Genomic DNA, 24,768 nt, shown 5'->3' on the forward strand with positions numbered 1-24,768 from the left:
GGACGATTACAGGCTTCTATTGGTTATACATTCATGTACTTCTTCGTGTGCGACTATGAGAGTCTGGCAGTGTTGCATGTATCCCATAACATTAGTTGAATACATTTTGGTAATTACATAAGGCAACAGATGGATAACACATGAGGTAGCGTCAGGTTGGGTTATGTACTCAGGAGCATAGAAGCAATACGTTCATATGTGATTGTACATTTGCATTCTTGTTCATAACACTTAAACGTGTCCCACTGTAAGACGCACAAGTACTCTCAGTAATGCTTTTTCGCCTTCCTTTGTACATTAGCAGCAATCGTTAGTTAGCACTAGGTGGACTCTATCAAGCCCTTTCATTGAGTCTTCAAGGCACATGGTGTTGTATAACGGGCTGTGGTCACTCTTGCTTTATCAGTACTGTAAGCTTTTATCCCTTTCCCAACACCCGTGTTATAATTTACACAACAACTGTGAATCGTTAGGCTTTGGTATACAGTTAACACTTCATTTGGGGGGACGTGGGCAGGGGTTCATACTGGAAGATTATTAACACCATATATTTTAAATGTTAGGGGTTAGATGCCAGGTCGAGGTCTGTTCAATTGGGATGATTCCTGTTATTTTCCAGACTTGAACCATGAGTCAGGTCACTTCGGGGATGGTGATGTACTACGGAAGGTAAATGATAGTGTTTGTTCTGATACTCGTTCGTGTCTGGTTGCTCGTGAGAACGAGCCTTCAGCGGATCTGCCATGGGGTGGAGGCGCAGGGGTAGTGCATGGCTCTCTGTGTGCAGGGAGCGTGGGCCAAGCTGCAGCTTTCGCAGGCAGGCTGTTTCATTGGGGTTTTGGTTGCTTCTATCTAAAATGGAGTCTTGAAGCCTTCAAAATGGTGTCCATGGTGTGTTACAGTACAAGCGGATTGGCACTGCGTGTCGATCAGCAGCCACCCTGCCACCTGAGCACAGGTGCATGGAGGGCCTCTGACGAGTCACAAACCTCACACAGGTGGGGCATGTCAGGGAGGGTGTCCTATAGGCCTATTCTCCCATACACCATAAAGAAGTTGAAAAGGACTAAATCCAACTCCCTCCTGAGGAACTTCTCTATAAGCAAATAGAAGGCATGGCAGTAGAAGGTCCCACTTTCTTCTAAGGGGTTCCTCTAAAGCACCTATCATGCTCTTCATTGTATGGTTGAACCGCTCTACCAATCCATTTGTCTGAGGATGGAAGGCAGTTGAGAACTTGTAAGTTACTCCACAGTTTTTCCACATGACCTGCATGCAGTGGGACATAAAATTGGATCCCCTGTCGGAGATAACTTCCTTAGGAAAACCTACCCTGGTAAAAATATAAGTAGGGCCTTAGCCACAGCATGAGCTGTAACAGTTCTCATAGGTATGCTTCAGGATACCTAGTGGCATGGTCTACTACAACCAGGATAAATCTGTTTTCTGAAGATGGTGGAGGATCTAAGGGACCAACAATGTTGATTCCTACCCTCTCAAAAGGGACTCCCCCCACTGGGAGAGGCACCAAGGGTTCCACATTCTTGGCTCCACTCTCGCCAGATAAAAGAATCAAATCCTAGAAATCCAGCAAAGTTACTGGGGGTCTCGAAAGGTAAGGGAAATTAGCACATTTTGAGAACTCTCCCTAACACCCGGATCTTCTCAGCATGTCAGCGTCACCCCCGGTCAAGCTGCCGGTGGTCACGGATCTGCTCGCAAGGGATGGAGGCGCAATCCTGCACCACGACTCAGGATTGCTGAACCTGAAGGCTTGGCTCCTGCTACTGGCGGACTGCAGGGAGGTCCTTGCCAGGGCCAGAGCGTCGACACTGAAGCACTAAGGGCACAAGTGGAACAGGGCTCCGGGACGGTCTTCTCTTTGGTCTCACTGTATCATCAGTGAATTTCTCAAAGGACTGTTTCGATCGTTCTTGCCTTTGAAGGCGCCTGCCCCGGCGTGGGAACTCAACGTGGTACTGACAAGGCTCATGGGGGCCCCCTTCGAGTCTATGCATCAGGCCCCTCTCAAGTTCCTATCGCGGAAAACAGCTTTCCTGGTGGCCATCATCTCTGCCAGGAGGTTAGGTGAGATCCAGGCCCTATCCTGCAAAAATTTGCATCTGACTTTTCACGACACGACGCACCCCTCTTTAATGCCGAAGGTTCAGTCAGACTTCCACCTCAATGAGCCTTTGGTGTAGCCTGTGTTCTTTCTGAAACCTTCGTCGCCAGCTGAAGGGACATTGCACTCGCTGCATGTGGGTCGTGCTCTGAAGTTCTACGTGGCATGCACAAAGAGTTTCCGAAAGACGTCTCAACTTTTAGTGAATTTTGGTCCTGTGAACCATGGGGAGGCCTTGACCAAGGCTTCCATCTCCAGGTGGCTCTCCGGCTGTATCGCCCACTATCACCGGTTGGCAAACCGACCGATGCCAGGCCATCCGAGAGCCCATTCTACCAGAGCGATCACTGGGACAACTGCGTTCTTGTCTGGTGTGCCCCTGCTGGTAGCAGGGCTGCTGCGTGGAGGTCCACGCATACCTTCACCACGAGATTCTACTGCGTCGACAGGGATTCCAGAGAGGAGTCCAGGGTCGGCCAATCAGTGCTGCGCAACCTGTTCGCTTGAAGGTGAGCCTGGTGAGGAGGTAAGAGATGCTTATGTTGAGCCTTGCCACCTCCCATGGTTGTGCATGTGTGTACTGCTATGTATTCTTTATTCATGAGCATGTGAATCCATGCCAGACCCCATGCTGGAGAACAACAGTTACAGGTAAGTAACTTGTTCCTTATTGGCTAGAGTTCCCTTTTCACCCCCATCTCTTACCTTTATATTTTGCCTGGTACCAGGTGCTGAGCAACACCTGTAATTTAGGGGTGAATTGGATCTTTGTGGAGCATGTAATGCAGTGTGTTTATACTATGTCGCTCTGTCTCCTGTGGGATTTCTCCCTAACCTGGGCATCCGAGAGGTAACCCCTAGTGTCTACTGGCTGACTCTGACTACAAGGATGCCCTAGCTTTCTCTACTCTAACCACAGGTTAGTGTTCTAATTGGAAGTTGGATAGTGCCTCGCACTTGCTCTGTAGCGTTGAGACTACTTCAGTCACAGCCACTCACCCCTTCTCCTGTACACTCACTAACAATAGCTCCTGTCTTGCTCCCCACACCAGTCCTTCTTCCCTCAGATGTTTCACTCCTTATCCTGCAGCTGCACTCCTCCTCCTCTGGAACCTTCACTCCTCCTCCTCCCGTTGCTGCACTCCTCCTCCTCCTACCGTTGCTGCACTCCTCCTCCTCCTCCCGCGGATGCACTCCCCCTGCTGCGGCTTCACTCCTTCTCCTCCTGCGGCTGCACTCCTTTTCCTCCTGTAGCTGCACTCATTCTCCTCCTCCTGCGGCTGCTCCCTGCTGCACTCCTCTCCCTCCCCCGCTGCACTCTTCCCCCTACTCCCTGCTGCACCCCCCCTGCGGCACTCCTCCCCCCCGCTGCACTCTTCCCCTTCCACCTAAAACACAATCACCTTTCTCTCACCCAGTGCCAACCATTTGGCATTCACTCCTTCCACTACGCACACACAAACTGTAGACCCACTATCACTCTGAAACCATTGCCTCAACTTTTCAAGCAGTCTCCTCTACAAGCTGCTCCCACTTCTTCCCTCCTGTCACTCTCTTGCAACCTCCACTGCCGATCTAACCCAAAAACTCTACACCTTTTACTTCCTGTCTTATTTTTAAATCTCTCTCCCCTCTCAGTGGGTTACTTTACCTGGCCAGTCTAGCCATGACCTTTCCAGCCGGGATGTGTATTGGCAGCCAGATGTTGTTAAAAGAGCGCTATGTCCCACCCACGTTCTCGCGCAGGCTGGCCTTCTAGAATAAATGACAGTGTCTTTGGACTGGCATTCGGGTCCAGGTGCCGTTGCCGTGAAGTCTAAGTTGTGGTGTTTGCTTTGGATCCCCATATTTTCCTAGTTCCGTGGTGGTTCCGTGTGGATGGAGCGCGAACCTTGTTGAGTGATCCTGGTGATCCAGGGGTTCTCGCATGTTGCTGCCACACAGGGCATTTCGGTTTCTCACTATTTACAAGAATACATGTAATGTAAAAATACACTTTTAAAACATGCTTAAAAACAATCATGTTAAAATGTACAATATAAACTATTATGTTCAAAACTGAGAAGGATTAAGTTAACATTTTCTTTCCATACGCTTAAAGGTAGTGATCTACTTGCATAAATCATTAACAAAACATACATCGACACAGGACAAGACAAAGTTAATTGCATCAAGAATGGACCTCATATTATTACCAATAAAAGGTCTTCTTAACCATTGCCGTCTCAAACCTAAAAGTCTTGTGCAGATAAATAAAAAAATGAGTTACGCGTATTATTAAAATTCCACAGCATCCTGGACCCTAGTGGTAAATGTTCAGCTCCCCATAGCCATGATACGTCTATGAACCAGAGAGCGGACAGAGCTCACAGAGGAGTGTTCATAATGAATTAGATGTGCCACAATTAGGTGTCCTAATGAACGTAGATTTTTCATGCTATTTATAAAAAGATCAAATTCTGTCTTTCTTGCTTTCATTTTCAGCTGGTTGGTCATCATGCACCCTATCAAATCATCAATATCTTTCCCCCACTTTCTACACATAAGGGGGCTTTTCTTGTATGAAGGGTATATAACGTAGGTGTCGGCTTTTGCTAACTCTTACATTCATGATGTTCAAGTTCTCCGAAGGGCTTGAGTGTAGTTTAAGAAAGTACTCAAGAAACAGAAGTTCTGCCCGAACACCAATACTAAAACACCCAGCTTGAAGGGCAAGAGAAAGCCCTGGGGTGCTAGAACTCAAACCCAACAGCTTCCTCAAATGGATATGCAAAACGCGATCCATGGCGGACCAGCTCGTACTGCCCCTAATTTCACTGCCTTGCAAAACAGAAGAATAAACCTTTGCTTCTAGCACCTGGATACGTATATTTTTCAAAGAGAAAGCACCATATTTATGATAACATCTTTTTAAGCCACCCACGGGCACTTACTCTAAAGCAACAGGCCTAAATAGCAATACGATTTAACCACTTTAATATTAACTTTATTTATAGACCAGTTGCACTTCCTTGTGTTAGTGCCGAAAACCACTATCTTTGTTTACTTTAAATTAAATGTTACCCCGCTAGCTGCAAAATAGCCAGCTACATAGCTCAAACTATTGCCTAAACCCTTTGGCGTCAAATCCATTAGAATGGCATTGTCTGCGTATAAAAGTGTAGGGTACATGGCCCCAATTAGGGGTGGAAGGATTAAACCTGACTGGAGTGAGCCTGACATAAAATCTGTCTATTTTGTCAACACTGCTAGAAAAGATAAAACTTGACTATGGGGAGCTCATACAATTCTAGCAGGAGATTTGAATACACTATGCATTCGTACCTCCAAACATAAAGCAGGTTCGAAAACTGTGGGAATGTTGACGAAGGGAAAATGTTGGGTGGACTTTATGGATTCATGGGGGCTGAAAATGTTAAATGGGGGATTCCCGGGTGGATAGCCCTCCGGCACCGACCTGGGCGAGAGGAAGGTCTTCAACTATATTGGACTATATGTTTGTATCAGCAGGTTTATTAGCACCAAGGTTAAATTTAAACATAAATCATGAAGGAGGGAGTGATCACTCAAGGCTAGAGCTGCTAATCACAGATATCTGCATTGTGGTGATAGATAAACAGTTGCAGGCTTTGACAATTAGTAAGGGAAAAATATGACTTCCAAAGTACAAACGGGAAGGTAGAGCTGTAAATAACAGCCTAATGGCTATCCCTGTTGAGGTACAGCAGGAAAACTGTCAGCCAGCTAAATTTGTGAAGTTTATTTTGTCTATCAGTCCACCTAGCTTGGGAGGCTCTGGTAAGCAATCCAACCATTGCCATACATTCAATAAGGAAACGTGGTTTCCGAAAAAAATACTCCGACAGAAGCTGAGAAGGCTAAGGAAATGAAACCTTAACGAAGAAATATTTTAAATAGATGCCAAAAAATGTAACCTCTGAGTATAAGCAATGGTCAACAAGCAAAAAGACGGAGAATCTATGCTGAAAGAACTATGCCAAGGTCACTCAAGAAACTTCTGGTCGATCATCAACCAGTTGAGAAAGGCAATAACAGCATTCAATGCAACTTGGTATCTAAAGCGAAGTGGGCAGATTACCTTACAAAAAACTTCGAAAAATCCTGATAACACACATGAAAGCCATGACATAAGGGTCAAATGGTACCTGTGCTTTGACAAACATGACATAGCAGATTTAATAATCAACTCTTCGTCATCCAAGGTAGCCGGCCCTAATGGACTGACCTATCAAGTCCTAAAACACAATGTAGAGGCATGGTCAAAATTGCTTTATTGGCTCTTCATGGAGATTTTAAAGAGGTGAAAATTCCCACTCTCATGGAAAACAGCAATAATCATCCCCTTTTTTAAAGGGGGAGACCGCCTTCAACCAAGGAATTACCGCCCGATCGCCATGCTGGACATCCAAAGCAAGCTATTTATGAAAATCCTGCTAAGAGAACTGTCAAAGTGGGCAGAGGGGTAAAAGCTCTATCGAAATTTCAAACAGGATTCAGGGGTGGTTTGTCAACATCCCTCAATAGGTTGGCCCTCAATTTGATCAGTGAGAACACCAAGATTAAGGGGGAGCCTCAGTTATATGGGGCTTGGGTAGATTTCTCAATGGTATTCGACCAGGTTATCAGGGAACACCTTTGGTGTAAACATAGGAACTGGGGGGGCACCAGAAGGGTAGTTATCAATGTTAGCTGAGCTGCATAGGGACACCACAGTAAGAGTTCGGTTGGACGAGGCAGGACATTTGTCAGACTCTATAAGAGTAGAAAAAGGGGTGAGAGAGTGGTGTTTGGGAGCCCCATTCTTTTTCAATTTGTATTTGGCAGACTTGGGTCCAAATCTGTGTTCGTCGGTGCTGGCCAGCCCAAAAATCAATGGGACTAAGGTCCATTAGCTGGCCTACACCGACAACATTGTTTTGGTGGAGAACACAGCATTGGGGCTGCAAAGTCTCCTAAACAAACTGGGTGATTATGCCAGGGAGAATGGGCTTACCATAAATCCAAGTAAATCCGAAATAATGGTATTTAAACATCAACGGAAATCTGTTGCCTTTTCTGAATAGGTATTGAATGGTCAGATCATCCCGAGAGTGGAGGAGGTGCTGTATCTTGGTTACAAAATGTATGCCTCCCCCTCGATACTTAAGGTAGTGCCGGACGTACAGAACAAAATAGATCACCTGGTACCACAGATGAAAAAGATTCTCACCAAACTTACAATTCTACCATTAGCAAAATTTTACATAGAAAAATTTATACTAGTGATCATTTATGGGCTGGAAGCAGAACCTCAATTATGGCACACTAATTGGCAGAAATTAGAGGGATCGGTTTGGAAGAGAGTACTTGGTCTTCCAATGAGCCTCTCGGTGCCGAGTCTCAGATTTGAGCTAGGCCTGAAATCATTGAAAAATTCTGCAGAATGGAAATGGGTCTCCCTCTATCGTCTCATTACCATAGCCAAGAAAGACATTAAGAATCACTTGGAAAATCGAAACTCAAAATTACTGAGCTATCTAGCTGAAAAAACAAACGAGATTCTTGAGGAAGCTGATACTGACCTCGAAACCCTGATTTCTGATGCTTGTTGATCTGCTTAGAATCACATGATGTGCATATGATCTGACATCCAGTGGTAACCGCAGAGTATTGCATCTTGTCTTTCGGGGACCGAAAAGGGACGTCGACATAGGCGTGTCTGTAACACTATCCCTATCGTGACGTATAGTGTACCCAAAATCCCTCACGCGCCGAGGTCCCTCTGATTGTTTTTTTTTCCGCCCAGATTACTGGTAGCCCTACTGCGGAGCTCTTTCATAAGAGACATTGTTATCACCTCGTTTATCGACTTTGTCGATTATCCCTTTAAAGGGATTTCGACAGTGCTTCCTGTACGATGCTGAAGACTGCAGTGGACCTGCGACCCGGCGGCGGAGCCGTCCACGTGGCCGGACCCTCTGGGCGGCCTACACAGTAGGGAGAGTGGGGTCGGGGTGGCCATATCCTTTCAGCTATGTCTCTTCTCTTTCCCCCTCTTTGCCCTCTAGGTTTCATCATTGCCTTTATTGCCTTTCTCAATGGAAAGGACACCATTTAGGTTTTGCCCCTCTTGCAGGGCCAGATACCCTTGGAAGGACGAGCACTGTAAGTGCAACAATTGTCTATCCCTTGACCACGACGAAGCACGGTGTGCGACCTGTAAACTCCTGCACCCTAAGACACTTATGGAGCGCCGCGTTAAGCGGTGGGTGGCCTACGGCATGTCGCGGGCTGGATCTTCTTCCCCCACCGCCGCACCTGCCGAAGTGCCGGGGGTACTAGTGATGACCAGGCGTCCATGTCGGAAGCCATCAACCTCACGACGGACACCCCTAGGTCCGCCACGCCAGTCCCCGACCCCGCTAGGCCTGACACGAGTCACGCTATGGGGATAGCACCCGGCGACAGGGGCGTACAAGGTCGCTACACTGAACACACAACCCCAGCCCCGGTTTCGACGGTACTGTCGAAACGGGCGGAAGCGCCAACGGAACTGCCGAAAATTTTGACGGGATCCTCTGATCCTCAAGATCAACAGCCTTCCCCGCATCCGCAGCAGCGTCTTGCGACTGGGCCTTCTAAACCAAACGGCGCTACCTCCAAAACACATCCGGCCGTCGAAGCGCCCTTAGCTGACGCTCTGACGTCCCCTAAGGCCCCAGTAGGAGAAAAATCTACTGGTAGCCTCTTAGTCAACCGGCACATCGCCCAGCTTTGCCAAACATCTCCGACAGCATCGCTAGGATTGCTTCCGCAGTGGGGCTGAAGGAGAGGTCTAAAGAGACGACGAAGTGCAAGGAGCGGCCCACGGTCGCGCCGAAAGACACGCCACATCGCCCCGATGCTTGCGAGGACTATGTAGAGAGTCATCCTGTGGCTTTGTCTAGCTCTATTGGAGACAAATGTCAGCGCCATAGAGAGGAAGATGAACATTTTTCACCCTTCTGGTTCGTATAGATGGACTAGAGAAAAATGTGAAGGGTGTATGGATAGGTTGGAGAAGTTTGTCTCACTTTCAGAGCACCCTACCCCCAAGAGACCTCAGGGGGACCCTCCCTCTGTGCCTGCTTCTAAATTTCAAAGAACATTACGACCTTCTCAGGAAGATTACACTCCCATTCTCCCTGAAGACGAGATCTAGATGGACACATATCGGGACATTTATGATCAGGAGGAGGATACTACGTTCCTACAAGACTACACTGTGGATGACCAGGCGTATCCACGGGAGACTGGGAGGACAGTCACCAGGTTGAGACCGAACCATGGGCGCTCCCTACTCACGACCAGGACCAGGATGTCCTATGTTTGGATTCCCCTCCCTCCAATTCGGCCCGCCAGGCTTCCCCAGTTGACGACCAGATGGCGTTCAACGCCATCTTACGAAAAGGCGGCTGAACACTTTCAAATCACCACCCAGGAGGCTTTGCCTGAACATGACTTTGTGGAGGATATCCTCAAAGAAAAGCCCCCCTCCATTCAAACCATCCCTCTCCTTAATTCCATTTAATTCCCTTGAGGAGATTGGCTCCTTCCTTGATCACACCAGCCCAGACTAGGGCAGTAAATCCGAGGGTGGAGAAATTATTTCGCTCATTGGCTACTGACCCTACATACATTAAGGGCCATGCCACCCTCGTTTCCATAGTGGTTACCACCACCCGGAAACGGTTGGGGGTACCCCTTGTTACGGGAGAGGTGCCTCCCGATAAGGAGTTGAAAAGGCTGTACTCCTTGGGGAAACTAATCACCACAGCAGCTGCCTTTTCCATGCGTGTAGCCTCTGGCTCCTTTCAGCTCCATAACCGCATAAATGGGTCCCTGGTCCTAATAGTAGCCTCTGGCTCCTTTCTGCTCCTTCCCCACAGCAGTGGGCCCCTGGTCCTAATAGTAGCCTCTGGCTCCTTTCAGCTCCTTCACCACAGCAATGGGTCCCTGGTCCTAACAGTAGCCTCTGGCTCCTTTCAGCTCCATATCTGCAGCAATGGGTCCCTGCTCTTAATGGTAGCCTCTGGCTCGTTTCAGCTCTTCACCTGCAGAAATGGGTCCCTGCTTCCAATAGTAGCCCCTGGCTTCTTTCAGCTCCATACCTGCAGCAATGGGTACCTGGTCCTAATAGTAGCCCCTGGCTCCTTTCAGCTCCATACCCGCAGCAATGGGTCCCTGCTCCCAATAGTAGCCCCTGGCTCCTTTCAGCTCCATACCTGCAGCAATGGGTACCTGATCCTAATAGTAGACCCTGGCTCCTTTCAGCTCCATACCCGCAGCAAAGGGTCCCTGGTCCTAATAGTAGCCTCTGGCTCCTTTCAGCTCCATACCTGCAGCAATGGGTACCTGATCCTAATAGTAGACCCTGGCTCCTTTCAGCTCCATACCCGCAGCAAAGGGTCCCTGGTCCTAATAGTAGCCTCTGGCTCCTTTCAGCTCCATACCCACAGCAGTGGGTCCCTGGTCCTAATAGTAGCCTCTGGCTCCTTTGTGCTCCATACCGACAGCAGTGGGTCCCTGGTCCTAATAGTAGCCTCTGGCTCCTTTGTGCTCCATACCCACATCAATGGGTCCCTGCTCCCAATAGTAGCCCCTGGCTCCTTTCAGCTCCATACCTGCAGCAATGGGTACCTGATCTTAATAGTAGCCTCTGGCTCCTTTCAGCTCCATACCTGCAGCAATGGGTACCTGATCCTGATAGTAGCCTCTGGCTCCTTTCAGCTCCATACCCACAGCAGTGGGTCCTTGGTCCTAATAGTAGCCTCTGGCTCCTTTCAGCTCCATACCCACAGCAATGGGTCCCTGGTCCTAATAGTAGCTTCTGGCTCCTTTGTGCTCCATACCCACAGCAGTGGGTCCCTGGTCCTGATAGTAGCCTCTGGCTCCTTTCAGCTCCATACCCGCAGCAAAGGGTCCCTGGTCCTGATAGTAGCCTCTGGCTCCTTTCAGCTCCATACCCGCAGCAAAGGGTCCTTGGTCCTAATAGTAGCCTCTGGCTCCTTTCAGCTCCATACCCACAGCAATGGGTCCCTGGTCCTAATAGAAGCCTCTGGCTCCTTTCAGCTCCTTGCCCACAGCAATGGGTCCCTGATCCTAATAGTAGCCTCTGGCTCCTTTCAGCTCCATACCCACAGCAATGGGTCCCTGGTCCTAATAGTAGCTTCTGGCTCCTTTGTGCTCCATACCCACAGCAGTGGGTCCCTGGTCCTAATAGTAGCCTCTGGCTCCTTTGTGCTCCATACCCACAGCAATGGGTCCCTGCTCCCAATAGTAGCCTCTGGCTCCTTTCAGCTCCATACCCGCAGCAAAGGGTCCCTGGTCCTGATAGTAGCCTCTGGCTCCTTTCAGCTCCATACCCACATTGGTCCTAATAGTAGCCTCTGGTTCCTTTCAGCTCCATATCTGCAGCAATGGGTCCCTGTTCTTAATGGTAGCCTCTGGCTCGTTTCAGCTCTTCACCTGCAGAAATGGGTCCCTGCTTCCAATAGTAGCCCCTGGCTTCTTTCAGCTCCATACCTGCAGCAATGGGTACCTGGTCCTAATAGTAGCCTCTGGCTCCTTTCAGCTCCATACCCGCAGCAATGGGTCCCTGCTCCCAATAGCCCCTGGATCCTTTCAGCTCCATACCTGCAGCAATGGGTACCTGATCCTAATAGTAGCCACTGGCTCCTTTCAGCTCCATACCCACAGCAGTGGGTCCCTGGTCCTAATAGAAGCCTCTGGCTCCTTTGTGCTCCATACCCACAGCAATGGGTCCCTGCTCCCAATAGTAGCCCCTGGCTCCTTTCAGCTCCATACCTGCAGCAATGGGTACCTGATCCTGATAGTAGCCTCTGGCTCCTTTCAGCTCCATACCCGCAGCAAAGGGTCCTTGCTCCTAATAGTAGCCTCTGGCTCCTTTCAGCTCCATACCCGCAGCAAAGGGTCCCTGGTCCTGATAGTAGCCTCTGGCTCCTTTCAGATCCATACCCGAGCAAAGGGTCCTTGGTCCTAATAGTAGCCTCTGGCTCCTTTCAGCTCCATACCCACAGCAATGGGTCCCTGGTCCTAATAGTAGCCTCTGGCTCCTTTCAGCTCCTTGCCCACAGCAATCGGTCCCTGATCCTAATAGTAGCCTCTGGCTCCTTTCAGCTCCTTACCTGCAGCAATGGGTCCCTGGTCCTGATATTCGCCTCTGGCTCCTTTCAGCTTCTTACCTGCAGCAATGGGTCCCTGGTCCTGATAGTAGCCTCTGGCTCCTTTCAGCTTCATACCCGCAGCAAAGGGTCCCTGGTCCTGATAGTAGCCTCTGGCTCCTTTCAGCTCCATACCCACAGCAATGGGTCCCTGGTCCCGATATTCACCTCTGGCTCCTTTCAGCTCCTTGCCCACAGCAATGGGTCCCTGATCCTAATAGTAGCCTCTGGTTCCTTTCAGCTCCATATCTGCAGCAATGGGTCCCTGTTCTTAATGGTAGCCTCTGGCTCGTTTCAGCTCTTCACCTGCAGAAATGGGTCCCTGCTTCCAATAGTAGCCCCTGGCTTCTTTCAGCTCCATACCTGCAGCAATGGGTACCTGGTCCTAATAGTAGCCTCTGGCTCCTTTCAGCTCCATACCCGCAGCAATGGGTCCCTGCTCCCAATAGCCCCTGGATCCTTTCAGCTCCATACCTGCAGCAATGGGTACCTGATCCTAATAGTAGCCTCTGGCTCCTTTCAGCTCCATACCCACAGCAGTGGGTCCCTGGTCCTAATAGAAGCCTCTGGCTCCTTTGTGCTCCATACCCACAGCAATGGGTCCCTGCTCCCAATAGTAGCCCCTGGCTCCTTTCAGCTCCATACCTGCAGCAATGGGTACCTGATCCTGATAGTAGCCTCTGGCTCCTTTCAGCTCCATACCCGCAGCAAAGGGTCCTTGCTCCTAATAGTAGCCTCTGGCTCCTTTCAGCTCCATACCCGCAGCAAAGGGTCCCTGGTCCTGATAGTAGCCTCTGGCTCCTTTCAGATCCATACCCGAGCAAAGGGTCCTTGGTCCTAATAGTAGCCTCTGGCTCCTTTCAGCTCCATACCCACAGCAATGGGTCCCTGGTCCTAATAGTAGCCGCTGGCTCCTTTCAGCTCCTTGCCCACAGCAATCGGTCCCTGATCCTAATAGTAGCCTCTGGCTCCTTTCAGCTCCTTACCTGCAGCAATGGGTCCCTGGTCCTGATATTCGCCTCTGGCTCCTTTCAGCTTCTTACCTGCAGCAATGGGTCCCTGGTCCTGATAGTAGCCTCTGGCTCCTTTCAGCTTCATACCCGCAGCAAAGGGTCCCTGGTCCTGATAGTAGCCTCTGGCTCCTTTCAGCTCCATACCCACAGCAATGGGTCCCTGGTCCCGATATTCACCTCTGGCTCCTTTCAGCTCCTTGCCCACAGCAATGGGTCCCTGATCCTAATAGTAGCCTCTGGCTCCTTTCAGCTCCTTACCTGCAACAATGGGTCCCTGGTCCTGATATTCGCCTCTGGCTCCTTTCAGCTTGTTACCTGCAGCAATGGGTCCCTGGTCCTGATAGTAGCCTCTGGCTCCTTTCAGCTCCTTACCTGCAGCAATGGGTCCCTGGTCCTAATAGTAGCCTCTGGCTCCTTTCAGCTCCTTACCTGCAGGAATGGGTCCCTGGTCCTAATAGTAGCCTCTGGCTCCTTTCAGCTCCATACCTGCAGCAATGGGTCCCTGGTCCTGATATTCGCCTCTGCCTCCTTTCAGCTCCTTACCTGCAGCAATGGGTCCCTGGTCCCAATAGTAGCCTCTGGCTCCTTTCAGCTCCATACCTGCATCAATGGGTCCCTGGTCCTAATAGTAGCCTCTGGCTCCTTTCAGCTCCATACCTGCAGCAATGTGTTGCTGCTCCTAATAGTAGCCTCTGGCTCCTTTCAGCTCAATTTTAATGATGGATTGTATGCTGTTTACACTTTACGAATAAACATATGTATTTCTTGATTGAAACTATTCAAACAGTAGTTGTAGTTAAATAAACTTGACCATGCAAATGAAATAGTTATTGAAATATTCTTAGCAACAATTCCCAAAATACATTTCCGTTACTAGAACTGGCCTAATGTCCAGAGAACCTACTATACTATTGTAATAAAAATCAAATGATATGGACATTGTGGGGCTGGGAGATTTTGATGACCTAGAGTGTGAAGTTCAACTGTTCTTGGCATAGAAGCACTACCAAAGAAAAGGCAGTATTCTGTATCTTCACTACCAGGAGATGAGTCTGCATTCTTTCATGACAGCATGTGCCAAGAGTGGCCAGGGCTCCACTGTTTTTGTCGGGTTGTTTGAATGGACTGAAAAACAGGGCAAGAATTGTGCCTGTATATAAAAAGGTGAAATATCAAGCATGTAAATAGTTTTAAAGTAATGTATGCGCTTTGGTCGATGCTTTTTGTGTGTGTGTGTCTGTCTGTGTGTCTGTGTCTGTCTGTCTGTCTGTGTGACTGTGTCACCAGAGCAGTTCGATCTGTGGAATGCCCAGTGTAATGTCTATTCCGGAACCTACCTGTAACTGTTAGCTCAATCTGAAATTAATCCTACATTTGTCTTCAATAGATCCCAAGCTGGACATGGTTTTCTTTTTCCTTTTCTTTCTTGGATGACTTGTCTTTCTGTATTTTAAAATGTTGAAATGTGTAAGGTTTACTTTTACAAAAGTATATATTACAAACAGACCAAAACCCCATTACATCACTCAACTCTCTCAGGTCATGCTTTGCAACATTTCATTAATGCAGGAACAAGCAGGCCAAACCTTTTCGAAGGCTCGAGCTACCCTTTAACATCTTTTTAATTGTATGGTTCTGTAAACCACTGATGTTTTATTTAATGCTTAACTTTTTTTGTTTATTGTATGTTATTAAAAGGGAGTACCTGTGATGGCGATCCGGAACAAAATGATTGCTGAAGGCCTTAACCCAGACCTCCTCGAGTAAGTCAAGCTTCCCATTGCCTAAAACCACAGCCTTTGAATAGCTCTGGGTGTATGTTCTGCTATTCAGCTGTGCAGAACATGTATGTGTTGCTGTTACCATCATGATCTATTTGCTTACTTTTCATATTTTTGGGTTATTTCTAGTAACTACACACAAACGTGTGAAACAGAATGGTTTCTAGTGCTTTAGAAAATGACCTCATGGTTTTGTCACCAGTCTCCCAGGGCTGTAATCAGTTTCATTAGAAAGTAGTTATTATGCTAGAAGGGTCAGGCTTTGAAATGAAGGACGAGGCATTTGAAAGAACAAATAATAATAAATATGTCTACCTATTTATACAATCACTGTGCAGCACATCAATCCCCCTTTGTAGCACTGTAAGGAAGGCATGGTATCAACAGTAAGACAGACGCAAGTGACCACAGTTTAATGGTGTTTATTGAACTTCAACAAGGGTGTGATAAACGCCTATCCAATCCTAAATCTACAGATGGAAGCAAGCTGCGACCATCAAATAATAACGCAGTCCTCGTGGTGCCTTGTCAAAATAAAAGGGCCTGTACTAAAAAACCTATTATCAATCATTACCTCTAAATGCAAAATAGTGTGGGGGTAGTGTTTATGAAAAAGAAAGGAGTGTTCACAAAATGATATGTTCAGGCCGTTGGCCTCCCTTCCCCACATTTTTAGCACAGGACAAGGCGGTTCACTCGACCATAGCACAATCTCTGGCTTCTTTAGCACGAGGGTACAGTTCAATCATTAGCATCAGGGCCTTCTGTGCCCAAGTCTCTTTGCCTATCAAAGTCTCTTCATGCAGAGGGCCTGATGCGACAAAGCAAACAATAAGTTATTTTCCTTCTTCGGATTTTTACCAGTACTCAATTCAGCTGATAAACTATTCACCCCGGATCCCCCTCTTGCAGGCTCAGATCCCTTTAATACAAAATGATTGTCACTTTGGAACCCCCTCTTGCGGGCTCAGATATTCTTTCACAATGTTCATAGTATATTCTTTCTCGGGTGACTCCCAGTTCACCCCTGATCCACCTCAGCTGGGCTCAGACCCCCTTCTTTATACAATGTGTCTCCCGCAGCCGGATTCGGACCAATTTCAGTTAGCATCAACTATCAAAGACTCTCGAATGTGCACGGGGGTTTGGCTTGACCCGTTGCAGGACCATTTCGACTTCATAATTCTTTTTATATTTGCCCCCTTTCAGTTGGATACGTAACAGAGAACTTCGAATGAGCACCCACATGGCGCCTGACCACTCTGTTTACGGTATCTGTTTTGGCTTCAAAAGTTCAGTCACTCATCTGCTGTTTAATTATATGCGTGCCACTTGTCACAAACGCTTCACACACTGTTCTCTTCAGTTTTCTCTATACAGTTTTTCCACTTGCAATCTTGACTTCAACACAGACCGGTCTGGTACCCATCCCCCCAACTCACCGGCTGTGCTGACTTTAGTGGCGCTGCTTTGTTGTAGGAGCCAAGGACAGTACCACAGCGGCAAACAATCCTCTCTGCTTTGGCAAATCGACACGGGAGAGCCCTGGGTACCTTCGACATCTAATACCGGTTACTTGTGTTTTGATTCCTGGTCTTACTTTTCTTATGCTCAAAGGTTGATGAAAGTAACGGTCTTCCTCTGAAAAGGTCAATGGCACTTCCCTCCTTGCAACCCTCTTCGGTCTTGCCGTCTTCCTCCTTGTATTAAACTATCATCTTGGAACTGCTGCTTCCTCGTGAGCTGTGCCTTGCTCAGAGTGTGCTTTCGTGCTTTGCCTTTTATCCGTCTGGGGAGGTGTGATGCAAGTCAGGTGTGTGTAATGATTAGTAATTGCCTGAACCTGCCTGATCATTGTATTGGGACATTTAAGGTATACGGCTCGGGTGTTAGTCCGTTTCTCCAGCATTGGATCTTTCATAGATTCAGATGCTTGAATATTCCCCGTCCTCAGACTGGGAATCCTCTGTGATTTAAATAATATTAACATTTTTTAAATATATCCATTATTTACATAGAAATATGAGTGCAAATAGCCCACCATGGTCTATGAGCCATCCACGCGTGCAGTCCCTCCACCTCACTTTAGTCCTTTATGGCCCCAACCAATGAGGTGGCAGGGCTTAAGCTCCGCCCCAGTCAGCCATCTTCAGATTTTTCACCGCACTCTAACAGACAGAGGGAATTCTCCAGCTCTCTGAGCTTTTCATATATATTTCCTGTTAGATATATTTGTTTTACACAAATTATATCTTTTTGAGATCTTTCTGCTCTGTGTTTCTGGGCTCAGAAAACACTTTATTTCATCAAAACATTGTTGAGTGAAATCCTCCTCAGAACATGGCTGAACTTCCAACTGCCAAGAAGCCTTCCCTATTCAGGGACTGCACAAGGTGCATGAATAAACTTGTCTACATGAAGGATCCTCATGATCAATGCATATACTGTTTATATCCTCATGATATACATAAATGTGACATTTGCAGGACTTTTTCCAACAAGATCCTGCAGGATAGACACAGAAGACTTCTCCTCCATTTAGAAGTCAGAGGTCTATCTTCTGACGAAGAATCTGCCAAGACAGCTCCTGTACATTCTTCTAAACCGTCTGAGAGACAAACATCTAAGAGAAGGGCCTCTTCAGTGGAAAGGAGTGTGTCACCTTCTCACAAAAGTAAAAAGGAGGTGGATATAACCCCTTTGAAATCTGGGGATCACAAAAAACGACATCCTGAAGAAAAAACCCACTTCCAAAGGTAAGGAGGTGTTTTAAAATAACACGGGGGGGGGGGGGCGCCAATCGTCAACGGATAAGCAGTCTACGAGCGGTCATAATAATAGAGGTCCATCCACGACCAAACCGTCGACGAAACCCGTAGCGTCCACGACAACGACACTTCAAACCTCGTCATCGACAACCAAATCCTCGTTGTCGAAATCAGCCTCCATTAAACATTTGTCAGCGAAGGATTACCACCGCTTGTCCACGAATCTCTCGTCCACAAAGATCCCGTCAACGTATAAACACACTCACCCGTCGACGTAGTCCTCATCCACGAAGACACTGTCGACGAAGAAACCACCGTTGACAGTCATCATCATCCACAAAACCACCGTCGACGAAGCCCACATCAGCGCCGTCAATGACAAAGGTAACTCCCACGGAGAAACCAAAACCCACAACAGATGCCACTGTTACACCATCCAATGAAAAAACAGTGCTCCCTTTATCAGATGAACTGATAGGAGCACAACTTTCTCCTTTGGGAGAGATGACAGAACTCCCAGACATCATTCTTCAGGCGGAGTTTTCAGACACAGAATTTGTTGGCGGGCAACCTTACCTCACCCCCAAGGAACATAGTCCTCCCTGGCAACCAACTGTGGAGGAACCTACCGATCCGTACGATCCAGTCATCATAGAATCAATGCAAAGAATCATCCAAGAATTCAACAGACGTCAATCGGAAAAGAATAAGGCATCCATACCAAAAGAGGTAACACCTCCTCAGAGCATTTCAACTCGGCATAGCACACCTAGACTGTCTCCTTCCAGGAGAAGGCCAAGTAAAAGGACACATTCACCTGAGCCTCCTCGCAGATCCAGGAGCAGAACGCTCAGTGCTTCACCAACAAGGGTCCCGTCTCCTAGATTATCACCTGGGCCAAGGGCACCTGTTCGCGATCCTACTATTGTGCCTTGAACCGCATCGGTCTCAGACTGGCAAGAGGATCCTTTACGGAAATTTTCTGACCCAAGGAAGGGGAGAGCACTCATGAACCTGACACTCACAGTGAATGGGATGATTACATAGTTGAAAAACCCTGTAAAAAAGACTCTCCAGGAGATTTGTCACCACCAGTCGATTTGGTATCTTTCCATACCATTATTGGCAAAGCTGCAGACTTGTTCAAGCTTCAAGTCACATCTGAAAAGAAACAGTCAGAGCTTTTTGAGCACAGAATAAACACAGACGGACTGTCACGACCGTTCCTCTTCTTGATAACATATGGGAATCTGGGTCAAAGTTATTGGCTTCGCCTTTATCTACTCCCGTTCTGGTTTCAAGAGCAGAAAAGAAATACAAAGCTCCTGACACAGTGCCACTTTGTCTAAGGAGACACACCAAGCCAGATTCTGTCATCACGGTGGCAGCGAGAATAAAGTTGACCCATCCTGCATCGCCCTTACCAGCACCTCCTGACAAGGAAGGACGTAAGTTAGAAGCCATGGACAGGAAGGTATCCTCGTCAGCCTCTCTCACCATCAGAGCGGGCAATGCACTAGCCATGACAGCGCGTTTTGACCATGAGCTATTGTTGCGTATGTCTAAACTAACCAGACATTTACCAGCGGATCTCCAGGAAGAAGCCAGATCAATCATAGCAGACAGGGAAGCTACCTCAGATCATATGATTGACGCAGCAGTGGACGTGGCGGAATCAGGTTTCAGACACAGAACGGTACTGAGGAGACAGGGCTGGATGAAGGCTACAAATATCAGACAGCAGGTCCAAGCTCAAATATTGGACATGCCCTTCGATGGGCAAGACTTATTTGGTAAAAAGATGGATGACCACCTCAAAGGAATTAAGATGGACACGGACACAGCTCGAGCCATCAGTTCCCTTAAAGATAAGGACAAAGACCGCAGATCTTTTCGTTCCTTTCGAGGCTCATCCTCCAAATTCTGAGGCTTCAATCGTCCCTCCTAGGGCCAGAAAACGCAGGGAAACACTTACCAGGACAACAGATACCACCAAACCTCTAACAGGTACTCCCAGAGGGATAGGCGTGGCTCTACCCAGGGTAAGCAAAATTGACAAATCATACCTTTCCCCTCAACGTAATACCCCGGTGGGGGGAAGGGTAAGCCGATTTTTTTCAATCGTTGGCAGTGAATAACATCGGAGAAGTGGGTGTTGCAGGTGATCCGAAAGTGTCGCACTATAGAATTTCTAGATCAACCTCCATCCCTTGCTCCCACACCTCGCAAGGTACATCTTTTAAGACATGTCTTGTCTCCTAAAATCAGCCATCAAACCAGTCCAAGACCAACAGAAGGGAAGAGGTTTTTACTCCTGTTTCTTCCTGAACAAGAAGAAAAACGGTCAGTGGAGACCTATTCTGGATCTAAGAGCGCTCAACAAGTTTATCAAGCGCATCAAATTCAAGATGATATCCCTGCAAAGTGTCTTACCTTGGCTGTTGCCGGCTTCACATGAGACCAATCCAGGAGGCCCTGGACCACCAATGGAAACAGGCACTCGGCTCATGGGAGGATACAGTCCAACTACCGCAGACATTACTCAAAGCACTTTGATGGTGGAACTTGCCTCAAAACCTGTCACATGCCCTTTCAGGCACCAACATCTACCCTTCTCCTCAGGACAGATGCATCTCTGTCCGGCTGTGGGGCCCACCTAGAGGACCTTCAAACCTAGGGCACATGGTCCGCTCAGGAATCTCAACTGCACATTAATGTCTTGGAACTCAGGGCGATACGGTGGGCGCTGAAAGCCTTCTTTCTGGTATTAGCCGGCCAGCTGGTTACCATCTAGACAGACAATACGACCTCCATGCATTACACGAATAAACAAGGAGGTACCAAGTCAGAAATCCCGCCACAAGAAGCTCAACATATATGAGCGTGGGCACCACAGAGTACAAATCAAAGCGGAACATCTCCCCAGAGTGGACAACGTCCTAGCGGACAAACTAAGCAGAAATTTCAAGACTTCTCACGAGTGGGGAACTAGACGAGAAAGAAGTCCAACAAATATTTTCAAATGGGGTCATCCGCAGAACGACCTGTTTGCCACCAAAGCCAACAAGAAATGCCATGAATTTGCCTCCAGGTACCCAGAACATTGGTCATTAGGAGATGCGTTCTCAGTGGTTTGGACAGGAGAATTCCTTTATGCCTCACCCCCTCCCCCCAATCTCTCTCATATCGAGAGTGCCACGCAGACTGAAAGAACAGAGTTGTTCAGTGATCTTGATAGCTCCGGATTGGGATCGTAGATCTGGTACTCAACTCTACAACACCTCTCCGGTTGGCCCCGATTCACCTCAAAGCTCATCAGTCGCTTTTGACGCAGCAGAACCGCAAGGTCCTCCACCACGATCCAGCGAGCCTATCTCGCAGCGAAAATTAATGAATCTAGATTTACCTGCAGATTGCTGGGATATTATCAAGGCATCTAGAGCTCCTTCAACTCGAATTACCTATACCCTAAAATTGACTTATTTCTCCAAGCGGTGCGAGACATCCTTGGTGAACCCTCTCACAGTATCGGTCAAGCAAGTGCTACCTTACTTACTGTACTTGGCCAAAGCAGGATTATCAATGTCCTCTATCAAAGTTCATCTATCAGCCATAGCGGCATATACAACGAACCCAATGAACAGTCATTGCTCACTCTACCAGCTGTTAAGATCTTCCTTAAAGGGCTGATGCGTACCTTCCCTCTTATGCCTACATCGGTGCCATCCTGGAGCCTAAACACAGTACTGACGGCTCTAATGGAACCACCTTACAAGCCTATTCATAGATGCAACATACAATTCTTATCTTGGAAAACAGCTTTCTTGATAGCCATCACATCTGCCAGGAGGATCAGTGAGTTACAAGCTTCATCATCGGAACCTCCTTTCACCTTGTTCCATAAGGACCGAGTCATTCTGAGAACACATTCAAAATTCCTTCATAACGTTTTGTCGGAGATTACTCTCACGGAGCGCATTGTCCTCCCTACTTTCTTCCAGAATCACACATCTGATGCAGAAAGATCTTTGCATTTGCTAGATGTGGCGAGGGTTCTAAAGTTTTATCTACAAAGAACTAAGGAGTTTCGCTCCTCCAACAGACTGTTCATTGCTTTCTATGGACGCACTAAAGGTCAACATATTTCAAAACAAAGTATGGCACATTGGGTTTCTCAATGTATCAACCAACTGTCATCAATCCAAAGGCGACCCCCTCATCAGACCTCCTTCGGCGCACTCCACCAGAGGGAGAGCAGCTTCAGTGGCTTTTCCCGCAGGGGTAGCTTTGATGGACATTTGCAGAGCCGCTACCTGGAGCGCTCTGCATACGTTCACCAAGCATTACTGCCTGACAGAAAATACCAACAAAGAATCTGCAGTTGGCCAGGCAGTGCTCCGCCATCTCTTTGCATAAGGTAGGATCAGCCTTCCCCCGCCCCTCCCCCCCCGCCTTTCCCTGGATATGTAACATGGGTGTGCCTCGAGTAGTTCTGTGACGCAGTTATTGTGAAGCGATATTCGAGAATGTCCTCGTCATCGACCCCGACTACCCCGCGTTCAGGGTTCAAAAAGTGTAAATCCTGCGGTTCCATGTCCATCACGGATCCGCACCGATAATGTCTGTGGGGCCTCGGTGAAGGCCACAACATGGAGGCCTGTACGAAGTGTCAGGCAATGACTGAGAACGACTTGCGAGAGACGAAGGGAAAACTGCAAGTAGGTCGAAAACCCGACTGAAAAGCCTCTAGCGTCGAGTCGAGGTCCTGTGAGGAGACGCGAAAGGCAAAAGCATCGGTCTAGGTCCCGAAGTGGTTCACACCACTCTTCGTCTTCAACGAAAAAGTCCAAAAAAAGATGTCACCGGTCCCCTTCCACCTCGTCCTCGGACGAATTCCCCAAAAGAATGAAATGCCCCACAAAACATTCTTCCTCCAAAGAATGGGAAGTATTTCGAATTAAAATTACTGAGGTTTTTGAAAAGGCTAAGCTTCGGTCTGCGCTTTCCCCGGTAGCCGGCCAGGAGCATTACCGTTCCGACACTCGCGCGCCATCGAGCCCGGGTGATCGAAGGATAAAAGATCAGGAACCCTCCAGGACCCTGGGTGAAAAAGATCACTCAAGTCGACCGTTCGAGGTCACCGACGACGTCCGGAACCCGACACACATCGAAGGGCGAGCCTTCGAAGAGCGCCTCAACGCCCTCGGAGCTAGCTCTGTCGAAGACCACTATTTCGTTGGCACCATCAACGCCCTTGTCGACATCGACCCCGAAGCCCTCTGCGCCAAATGTTTCAAAGGCTAAAATTCAGCCAGAAGCTGTCAAAATAGCAGCAAAAGAAAAAGCTAGAAAGGCTGTAAAGCCTTCAGTCTCTACTGCTACACATCTCCCAGAATTCTTTTTTAAACCTCTTCCAAGGAAAGATTATTTTAAATCCTTAACTTTTTTGAAGAACAAGAGAGGTCTGAGGAGGAGGATGTTCCTTTTGGCCGGGAATATGGCACCCCAAATGTCCCAGAATGCCTGATTTCTGAGGAAAGCAGGATGAGGGATCTGGTGGTAACCTTGCATAATGCAAGTGCAATTAACACTTCACCTGAAACAGATTTTGGCAGAACAGAGCCAGTCCCTCATACAGGCAGCTGATGACAAAGGTGGTCTATTATTTAGGATGGGCTAGACCACCAACTCAGTTCATCCAGGATGATCTGACCGATATATTAGATCATGGTCCCACCGAAGATCTGATTTTACCCTTCCATGTAGCCTTACGAAATAGGGTGGCCCAGAAATTGGGAGACCCCAGACTCTTCCTCTGGTGAATAAGTCCCTCACTTCAAAATACCGCCCTTCCCGTAGCGACCCTGGCTATCTGTCCAAACACCCTACTCCTGAGAGTCTGCTAGTCCAGGCAGCTACAGCTTCAAATAAGGTGGTGTACCCTTCCATCCCTCCGGATAGGGACGACATGCATGTGGATGGATGGGCGTGCAAGGCATTTTCAGCTGGGAGTATGGTGTTAAAATCGGCCAACTCCACATGTGCTTTGTGGGAGTGAATTGCAATGGCAGCGGAGCACATACCAGATTAGGAAGAAAGGGAAGGATTCCTAGGTATTGTTAGAGATGGAAAGGAGGCCATGCAGGAATCCCTTCAGTCTGGATTGGACACTGCAGATAGTGTAAGTGGGTCCATGGGCACTAGCACGGTAATGCGCAGATTTGCGTGGTCGCGAAAGTCGGGTTTCGCACCAGATGTGCAAAACAGTCTTTTGAACATGCCCTTCGACGGGTCTCACCTTTTTGGCAACAAGGCTGACGAGAACCTTGAGAGGTTGCAGACCTCAAAAGCGACAATCCTGGAGGGGACGATCCTATAGTTATTACTCCTCATATAGAAAGGAGAGAGGAATGGCCAGTCAAGAAGCCAGAAAAAAAGCCACTCGTGGTGGATGAGGAAAACGTACAAAGCCAGCCCCAGCTGCAGCCGCTTTACCATCAGCGGCCGCAGCAACCGCCACAAAACCACTTTGAGGACTTGCATCACAAGACACCTGTGGGAGGCAGGCTGTCACAGCATCTGCAAGAATGGTGAGCCATTACTTCAGATGTTTGGGCTCTAGAAATAATAGCCCAAGGTGACTGCCTTCCTTTTCTAACATAACCTCAAAGCAATCCAACAGGGAGACACTCTTTGAAGTTTCCAGACCCGCTCCTACAGCAGGAAGTCTTAACCCTGTTGGAGAGAGGTGCTATAGAACCAGTACCTGTAGCGGAGAGGAACAAGGGATGGTACTCCCCATATTTTTTGATTCCCAAAACGGACGGAAGACATTTGAACAAGCTCCTCAGGAAGGAC

General features: G+C 48.1%; 1 protein-coding gene across 4 annotated transcripts in view; it reads left to right on the plus strand.

Annotated features, from left to right (window-relative positions):
* The window catches only part of WASHC3 (WASH complex subunit 3), a 285,351-nt gene that overhangs the window by 201,572 nt on the left and 59,011 nt on the right, over window positions 1–24,768 (plus strand). For all 4 annotated transcript variants that reach the window (XM_069629933.1, XM_069629934.1, XM_069629935.1 and 1 more), the window contains one exon: window positions 15,060–15,124. In XM_069629933.1, the coding sequence (XP_069486034.1) occupies window positions 15,060–15,124 (65 nt within the window). The remainder of the gene's footprint in view (window positions 1–15,059; window positions 15,125–24,768) is intronic.

The sequence above is a fragment of the Ambystoma mexicanum genome, chromosome 12 (assembly GCF_040938575.1).
Source record: "Ambystoma mexicanum isolate Mex_15411 chromosome 12, UKY_AmexF1_1, whole genome shotgun sequence".
In the NCBI taxonomy this organism is placed as follows: Eukaryota; Metazoa; Chordata; class Amphibia; order Caudata; family Ambystomatidae; genus Ambystoma; species Ambystoma mexicanum.